Source organism: Nesoenas mayeri (assembly GCF_963082525.1).
Source record: "Nesoenas mayeri genome assembly, chromosome: 10".
Taxonomy (NCBI): Eukaryota; Metazoa; Chordata; class Aves; order Columbiformes; family Columbidae; genus Nesoenas; species Nesoenas mayeri.
This window is the reverse complement of record NC_137560.1, coordinates 11,505,577-11,515,029: the sequence shown is the minus strand read 5'-3', so window position 1 is coordinate 11,515,029 and position 9,453 is coordinate 11,505,577. Positions and strand designations below refer to the sequence as shown.

At 52.4% G+C, this 9,453-nt stretch overlaps 1 protein-coding gene across 1 annotated transcript; it reads left to right on the top strand.

Moving 5' to 3' along the window:
* Positions 1–6,059: 6,059 nt before the first annotated feature.
* Positions 6,060–9,453, top strand: BHLHE40 (basic helix-loop-helix family member e40; the record flags this gene model as incomplete). Its single annotated transcript, XM_080350801.1, has 5 exons — positions 6,060–6,139; positions 6,241–6,310; positions 6,543–6,650; positions 7,298–7,421; positions 8,470–9,453. 5 exons carry the CDS (start codon positions 6,060–6,062, stop codon positions 9,327–9,329), a joined length of 1,242 nt encoding a protein of 413 aa, XP_080206927.1. The 3' UTR covers positions 9,330–9,453.

The following is a 9,453-nucleotide window of genomic DNA, read 5'->3' as shown; positions in this document are numbered from 1 at the left end:
GGGGTAAAACTATTTAAAAACCTCATTAGAGAAAGTATTTGGGGAAGACAGAAACACCCTCAGTTGTGGTTTGCTCCAGGACTTCTCAAGCCAGATCACTTCTGATACAGAGGGAAGGGCACTATGAGAGACATTCCTGTCAACTAGTACTTCTCGTAGGGATGCCTTGGGTGTACTTTGCCTTTTTCTGTGTCCCAGTGGGCTGTATTTTCTGCATAAATACGGCCACATTCCCCTCCATGTGCCGTTTAGGTGAGGAGCCCAACTGCAGCACAGCACCAGGGCTACCGCATGGTGCGGAGTGGTCCTGTTTCGAGTCAGAGGAATGCAGTCAGCAGAACTGTGTGTAATCTTGATTAGGCACGTATCCACTGGGAATATTTCCTATTCCACTGAATTCCTGTTGGTGCATATTTCAGCTGAATTTGCAGCCAGAGTAATGCCCAAGTCACATCTGGCTCGTGATGCACATGGGATCAGACCGGGACTTTGGGAGGAGGTGGATCTGGATTCAGAGGTTTGGCTTCTCATTTAGTAAATCACTGGTTACGTTCTCCCATGGCTGCTCCAGACTACCCCAGAGCTTAATGATATTCACATCCAAGTGTTTTTTAAGTCTGGATGACTAGGAAACAATTTCAAGTGTATGGTTTGTCTGGCCTGTTACGAAGGAGCCTGTGCACCTGCATTTCCCCTACTGCCTGCATTTTCTTTGCATCCCATTTATTCAAAGGGGTTAAATGTTTGTTAACTCCTAGCAAGGTAGAGTCCCAATAATCCCTTTTCCTCTCCCAGCACAGTCATCCATCTGCACACGTCAAGCAGCCCCTGTTGATCAGGACAACTGTAGCCTGCAGCCAGCCATGGGGCACCTCCCTTCCAAGCAGGTGCCTGATCCGGTAGGATCATACAAGCCTACAAAGACCAGGCTGGGCTAAGCAAGTCCACATGCAGTAGTATACAGGCTTGTTCTGCCTTGTCTCCAGCCATGGGAGCTGGCAGTGTCCCTGCAGGAGTTCAGTGGGGTTCCCCATCGCAGTGCTTGAGTCACCTGCCAGGTTTTGTCCCAGCCAGCTTCCCACGCCCAACTGCTATGCTCTTCACCTCTGCCACGGGCCCTGACAAACAGCCTTTGCTCTGCCACTGCTGCTAATGATATTTACAGTTTGAACCAAGTCCCCTCTGAACTGATCAACAGGCGCTGTACACGCCATGAGCACGCAGATCGTACAGACCTTGTCCAACAGGCTCGGGTTCAGAGGTCAGGGTTTAACTTATCCATATCCTGACATGAACTGCAGGAGGAACAGACTCCCAGTCTCTCCTTCTGCCTGTTCTATTTTATTATTATTTTTAGTGGAGGGAAGTCTTTTTAAAATCCAGTTAGCACATTCAGAAGACTTTTTATGTTAGTATTTGACTCAGATGAAATGTATCTTGGCCCTGTAGCTGTTGTTACCTACATCCACCAGAAAGAACAAAGCCTCCCTAGACTACGAGCCCTGGCAGTATTGATTCATGCTGGGATATGTGGATGCCAGCGAAAAATAAATAATGCGGTAGTTAAAAGGTGTGGTATTTTCTAAGTCATAGATCTAAAGGCACCCTACTTTCTTTGCTTTGCATACTTGCAGAGCACCATCCTTTTTGCTTTCCAGATATGAAAGCTGAAGCAGAGAAACATCTGATGAGGCTTCATCGCTGACTCACTGTTTGATGTTAAGCAGAAGGAGGAATGTGATCAGATACCATTGTGCAAAGCATGCACCAGACAACGCTGTCACCCGGGATGAGAAGCAACTCCCGTTCCCGAGCACGATGGATTGGCAGCCCAGCTGTTCTGCCCGCAGCTGGCTCCCTGCTGGCTCCAAATGGGGGACATAACCCCTTGCCATCCCCTGCCCCACCTGAGCTCTGCTGAGGCCTCACAGCCGCAGGGACATCACCTTTGAAATCGCTTTTACACCACATGCAGACAGAGGTTCGTGGCCCTGCTGGTGCTCGCAGGGTCAGCCGGCGGGGCGGGGGCGGCTGCAGCAGGCGCGCAGCCGGAGGGGTGTGCACAGCTCTGCACGCCCGGAGTTCTTTCTCACGAGATGGTGCAACCAGCCAGCGGGGAACTGGTTAAGCAGCGTGAGCTCCTCGGCTCCTGGGTTTGGCTGGCGGTGCAAGGCAGGGCAGGATGTCACCCGGAAACCGGCATGTTTTATTAAAAAGAGTATCAAAGTGGGCTAAAGTCTCTTATTATGACTTGCAATGTCCACAAATTTTGCCACTTCCAAATAGTTTCTGCCTACATATTCCTCCCACTGCTACACTGGGTGCTGGCAAATGTCTCTGCTCAAGGAGGGGAATGGCTTTCATTTGAATAGTCCTAAGGCAAGTTTCACTGAGCGGTGCCAGCATCTACCCGCAGCTCTCACGTGCCCGGCAGTGATCCAGGTAGTGCCGCAGGGAGGGCTCTTTGCTTGCCCAGGACACCACAGAGACAACAGCTCTCACTAGGTTTTCCCAGTGTTTTGTTCAGCTGAGTCCATGGTAGCCTAAACCAATGTAATTAAGCAGTGATGGGTGCACGTACTCACAATATTAAATCTCAACTTATTCTAACTTGCGGACAATTCCTTTCATCAGGGCAGTGAGCGTGGCCAGCTATGCTATTGAGATAGTGAGTCACACACACGCAGCTGAAACCACCAGGCTTCACACTAAAGTCAAGTTTTTGCAATTAACTGCAGGCTACCAGAAGGACATGGGACCGCCCTGGTGGGTGTCAAACTGCTCCTCAGATCCTACGCTGTTAAGTCCCGCAGTGCCCCTTTAGGGATCCTGCCTTCAGCTGATGGGTGTGGGCTCTCGTATGCACGCCTTAGACCCTATGGTTGGGAAATTAGATGTACAGGTCTCCTGGGAGCTGTTGATCCTGGGCGCTCCTGGCTCAACACATCCTACACTGACCAAGATGCTGCAGTACCGCAAACCCCAGGCTGCAGTAAGGCAGTGGGGGTTTGATGGGAGGTACCGTCCTGTGTAGCTGAGAGCACCTTGCTGCCCACTGAGGACTTTGATGTCCGTCCCAGAAGCTGGTGTCGCAGCTGGAGATCTGTCTGTCAGGGAAGAAAAGCCACGATGTTTACTGAGCACAGGCTGGGCAAGGAGTGCACCCCGCTGCCCCGCTCTCCTAGAGATAGTTTGGCTCCCACAGAAACTTTTCCTTCTGCAAAAAGTAATGGGTGTTAATGGTTGAGGCCTTGAGGCTGTCGGTCAGATGCTGAGGGCTAACCATGTCCATGCAGCGCCTGCCGCACGGCATGACCAAGACATGGCTGTTCTTTCACCTCCGGTGCCGGTAACCTGAAACGAGATTGCTGGAAATGAGAGAGAGGGAGAGTCAGCGATTTGATTACAGGCCACAGGCACATGCCTGGCCTTCATGGATATATTAAGTAAGAGACATTTTAAAACAAAACCACCCTCAGTAACCTTATCGTAAGCTTGAATCCACAACCCATCTGTTAACTCCCAGTCCTGCCCACATAGGCTCCGATCAGACGTTGGTGCCAGGGATTTTCGGAATGTTTTCCCCCAAATCGCTGTAGTTGGAAGGGGACAGTCCCGGGAAAGGGGCAGGTCCTGGAGCTTGACCTCCCCAGCGTGCCCTCAGCGCACCTTCCCACCAATCCCCAGACCCTCGCCTTTTACTGTGTCTGTAAATAACTGCAAATCCCCCTTGGACACGAGCTGCCTCTGTCCTGTGACTCCCAGCCCTTCTGCAGCAAGCGCTCAGGAGACCTGCTGCTCGGCAAACGGCTTTAGAAAATTAAGCCTTTTAAAACATTTTGCTGCTGCCTTAATTGTATGTTGTAAAGGAACCCTCCCCGTAGAAATAACTCAGAAAACAAAATTCAGAAGGCAAATTGATGATTGCATCAGCCTTAGCTTATGAAAACTGATCTCCAGGAAAATGTAATTCAACTCTCCAGCGATCTAACTTGATGCCCAAGAATGTAATAACTTCATTTGGATCCTCTTTTTAGGGGACTCCTAAATCCTTGGCAACATCCCTTAAGGTCATGAGTAAATCCTGATATGGAGAATTGTTTGGCAAGCATGAGAACAGTAAAAGGGCTAAATAATTGGGGATTACCTCTGACCCTGATTTGTAGCTCACCACCCACTGCAGGAATGTACCGAATATCTGAAAGAGCATTCAGGAGTCAGACAATTCATGGGCATGAAACTGTCCACGTACACTTAGAGTTTGCGCTTAAAATGCAGAGCATTTTGGCCCCAAACCTCATTTTTCATTAGCAATCAGCTGCAGCAAGCTCTAATTATTTCTGTTGCCTTGGACAGAGGAGTAGTGATGGGACAGATTAAAAATTGTATTTTTTTCACCGTTTGCTTGGAAAATAACAATTTGGGTCTTCAGGCCAGAGAGAGAATGAACCATCTCATTCTGTACCCATTTATTTATGCTGGTTACTTTCCCCTGAACTGCAGGAAGGGACAAACACATCACTTCCATTTTTTTTTTGTGATGGTTGTTACTGAATTTGCTCAATGCCTGTATGGAAGACAAGCTCTGCTTTGAGAAGTCGGCAGCCCAGAGCCATGATCCTGCCCCATTTATACTCAGGGCTCCATGTTCAGCCTGTAGGTCCTCTCCTCTGTGGGGGGCTGGCTCTGCAGCATCACAGCAGACTCTTCACATCAGTGAGGGGATCATGGCCACAAACGCCACGTTTGCAGACTCAGACACAAAATACCAAGAAGACCATACTGAGTGGGACAGCCTAAGCAGCTGCTTTTTGGGAGCTCCATGTCATTGATACAGTGCTGCGTTGTTTATACTGGGGATGCAACTGGGATCTTATAAAGAGGTTTTTGTTTTTTATAAACCTTACATTTACAGCTAGCAGATTTCTGCAAGGCTTTGGCTTCCCTGAGGATTCTTCCTGGTAACGACACGCACCTTCAGCTGGCAGCGAGCCTTAAAAGGCCTCTCTCCATTGCCTGTATAAAATCTCTGTGTGCTCTCACGTAATTCCTCCTGACCTCAGATTCCTTCTGACGTGGAGCGGACAAGGACTCTCTGAGGCGATAGCAGAGGCTCTGTGCCGGAGTTCTGCTATTACCTTATCTCGGTAAATGCGCCTTTTATCTGATGAGCTTGCCTCTACTTGTTCAGTGGGCAAAATGACCATAGCCCTTCAAGAGAATAGGTTTGCTTTGGCAGGTACACGCACTATCATCATGCTCAGTGTTTTGCAACAGCTGGCATCCAAGAATTGCAGATGCTTGGCAAAAGCATGGAATATCCTAAACTTCTTTGCGATCCTGGCATTTACTTATAGCCATTTCATAGTGACTCACAGATATTTTGTCTGTGTTTCTAGAGTTCTCAGGCTGCCGATTTAACTGAGGTCTATGTTTATGCCTTTATTATTTTTTAATTCAATCTGTAAAAGGCTGTGCCGGTAAAACCGTTTCAGCGCGTTCCGCACTCACCGCACAGTTTCAAGGCTGAAGCTGCGCCCGTTCGCCTCCCACGGAGCGGGGTCAGGGCGGTGCGAACCCGCCCCGCACCCCCGCTGGGGACACCGGACCCGGGAGGTGGGGGGGGGAACAGAAGCTCCGCGCCGGGGCAGGGGGGGGAATCCCGCCGGGACACACGTGCAGGCGGAGGCAGCGCTGCCGCCGCGACCCGCCGCTCCCCCGCTTCGGGCCGGGCGCTGCCGGGGGTGCCCAGCCGGGCCCAGCCCAGTCGGGGGCGGCCCCGCCTCCCCCCGGCACGTTGCGCGGCGGCGGCGGCGCTGCCGACACGTGAGACTCATGTGACGGGGGGGCCGGCGCGCCCGCCCCGGCGGCCGCCAGACGTGCCGGCAGTCACAGGGTAGCGCACGTCGCTCCCGTCCACCCACTCGCCCGCATTTAACCCGGCCCGCCGCCGCCCGCCGCTCCTCAGCCCGCGCGGCGCGGACGCGGCATGAGCAGCCCGGCCTGAGCGGCGCTGCCCGCCCCGCGCTCCGCTGCTCGGCGCTCCGCACCCCACCGCCATGGAGCGGATCCCCAGCGCGCAGCCCCCGCCCGTCTGCCTGGGCAAGCTGCCCGCCCTGGAGAGCGCCGACGTGCCGGGGTAAGCGGCGGCGGACGGCGGCGGGCTCGGGGGGAGGAGTGGCCCCGTCGCGGCCCCTGGGGAACAGGGATAATTTGGCTACTTTCGTTTCGCCCGTGCAGGCTGGACTTCGCGCACATGTACCAAGTGTACAAGCCCAGGAGGGGGTTAAAGAGGAGCGAGGACAATAAGGTAAACTGGGGGCTGCGCGGCAGCCCGTCCTGGGAGAGAAAAGTTTTTCCCGGCGGAGGCTGCCTGCGGGCTGCTCCCTGCCTGGGGCTGCGTGGGGGCGCGGGCGTGGGGCCGCCGGAGCTCGGCCGATATTCGGAGGTTGGGGGGACACAAGGAGCGGGGAGCGATGTCTGCGCAGGGCGCGCTGCCCCCGGCACCGCGGAGCGCTGACCCGCTGCCGCTGGCTTTGCAGGAGACCTACAAGTTGCCTCACAGGCTGATAGAGAAGAAGAGGCGCGACAGGATTAACGAGTGCATCGCCCAGCTGAAGGACCTGCTGCCCGAGCACCTCAAGCTGACGGTAGGTTGGAGCAGCCTCCCGGGACCCGCCGCCGCCGGCGGGGCTGGACGGAGCCGGCTCCTTCGAGCAAAGGCGCCCGCGACAGCGGTTCCCCCGCGGCCGGGTCTTTTCTTGCCATTGCAGCGGGGATTTGAGTGGGTTTTTTCTCCCCACCCCGCCTTCCCTTCCCCCGTGTGTCCCCTGCCCCGCGGTGGCCGCATGCCCGGGGCGGGCTGCAAACACAACCCAGACTGTCCCGGGATCGGAGCCCTCGAGGGACTCCGGGAGGTGCCCGCGGGGCTCCCCTGGCACCCCCCGCTGCCGGCCCGGAGGAGCCCCCAGCCGGATTCCCCTGTACTAAGGTCACGGTGTCAGCAGGGGCAGCAGAACTGATAAATAAAATACTTAGCTTTGAGGTATGCGGCTGGTCCCAAAATACCCATGAGATTCTGTGATAGCTTTTTCTGCAGCCTGCTTTTTAACTGATTTTCAGGGAATGCTGTCATTTATAGTCTTGTACTGTTCAGGATCTAGGCTCTGCCTTTAAGCCCTTTCTCCAAACTGCCTTGGTCCTTCCTGTGTTATTCAGAAAACATTGACAGTCCCGTCAGGCTCTTGCGTGCGTGTCTGACCCCACAGCAGACACCAACCTGTCTCTTCGCTTTCAGACTCTAGGTCACTTGGAGAAGGCTGTGGTTCTCGAGCTCACCTTGAAGCATGTGAAAGCACTAACTAATCTAATTGAGCAGCAGCAACAGAAAATAATTGCTTTGCAGAATGGTTTACAAGCAGGTGAGTATTCAAAACGTATCGTGTGAGAACCTGTGTGCGCTTGATGGACTTTCTCTTGGAGTCTTTGAAATGCAGTTGTGACACTTCGTTCCTGAGAAGGGAGGAGGCAGGAGTTCCTGCCTTTAATTGCTGTAATTTTCTCTGACTTTGCTTATGAGCTTTCGCAAAAAAAGATGCATTTCTCAGTATGGTCAATGTAGAGTACCCTGTAGAGTTGTTTTGAAATTAAATTGGATTTAAAGTAGTTTTATTTAAAGTCCAGGTTTGCTGTGAGATTCTCTCCAAAGCCATTCAGATCTTTCCATTCATGTTTGTGAGCTTTTGACCAAACCCAGTTTTGTTTGTTTGGAGTTTTTTTCTGAAAATGTATATAAATCTGCTTTCTGTACACTTCCCTTTTAGGCCTCTTTATCAACAAGCTAGCCTGTGTTCTGCAGGCAAAGAGGGGACCCGGTGTATCAGCTCATCATGCTTTAGATGTACTTCCTCCTTCTGTTTTCACATGTGGCACTCACGTGAATCTGATAAAGTAAAATTTAGTTTTTCTGAAGAGCCTTCCAGTGCTCTGACAGCCACAGGGAGTGCAGTAGAGCTTGAAGCCAAAGCAAAATTGCCCGAGGCTGGCGGAGCCGCTGGCAGAGCTGCTGGCGGGCAGACGCGCTCCAGGAGCTCTCCTCTCTGCCCAGAGGTGAAGGGCAAGGTGCAATCTGCCTTCCCTGGGGTGCTTCCTGGAGAAGGTACCAGCTTGACTCACAGCTTCGCTCTGTACTTCAGCACCTGTTGAAGGTGGCATGTACAATAAATACAGAACTAAACCAGAAGTTTACAGTTATTACATAAAAGTGGACAGATGGGTGTTCAAATAAAAATGTACGCTTCTGCAGAAATTGAGGGAACACATGTAAAATTCAGGTTGACCATCAAGTTCATATTTCTAGCTGTGCTATAACCAAAGTTTAGTGTCACCTCCAGCCCGCCTCAAATATGGTAATGGAACTATTTAGCATGTTGTTAATTTTTAATTCCTTTTCTGTTAATGTTTCCTCAGGTGACCTGTCATCAAGAAACCTTGATTCCAGCCAGGAAATGTTTCGATCCGGTTTCCAGATGTGTGCCAAGGAAATGCTGCAATACCTGGCAAAGCACGAGAACGGGAAGGACCTGAAGTCGTCCCAGCTGGTCAGCCATCTGCACCGAATGGCCTCCGAGGTGCTCCAGGGCGGAGCCGGCCGCAAGGCCGTAGACATCCCTCCTAAAATGGTGGACTTGAAAGAAAAACCTGTCTCCTTGACCAAAGCGGCAGAGGGACATGGAAAAAACTGCGTGCCTGTGATCCAGAGGACATTTGCTCACTCCAGCGGGGAGCAGAGCGGCAGCGACACAGACACGGACAGTGGGTACGGGGGAGAGCTGGAGAAAAGTGACTCAAAATCTGAACAGCAGTATTTCAAAAAGGATACTGAACTCAAGTACACTGTCCAGGAGAGAATAAGCTCTATTAAGCAAGAGACTGAGGACCCGCCAGCCAAAAGGAGCAGGCTGGAGTCACCAGAGGATGAGGGCCCTTTTGGCAGCGACGTGATGGGCTCTTCCAGCAGCTTCCTGGGCCCGCACGCTCACCAGCCTCCCTTGTGCCTGCCTTTCTATTTGATCCCACCATCCGCAACAGCCTATCTGCCCATGCTGGAGAAGTGCTGGTACCCGGCATCTGTACCTGTCTTGTACCCCAGCCTCCCGGCCTCTGCCGCAGCACTTACGGGGTTCATGAACCCTGATAAAATCTCCCCGCCTCTGCTGATGCCCCAGAGACTCCCATCTCCCATACCAGCCCATTCCCCTATCGACTCCTCGGCTCTGCTTCAAGCTTTGAAGCAGATTCCTCCTTTGAACTTGGAAACCAAAGACTAAGCGCAGTGTGACTTTTTTTTTTTTTCAGTTTAAGACTGTTTCACTTCTATATATTGGCTGGACTGAGGTGTGGGGATGAGGTTCACTGCACATAGGAAGCTAAATCCCCTTTTCTCTGACTTGT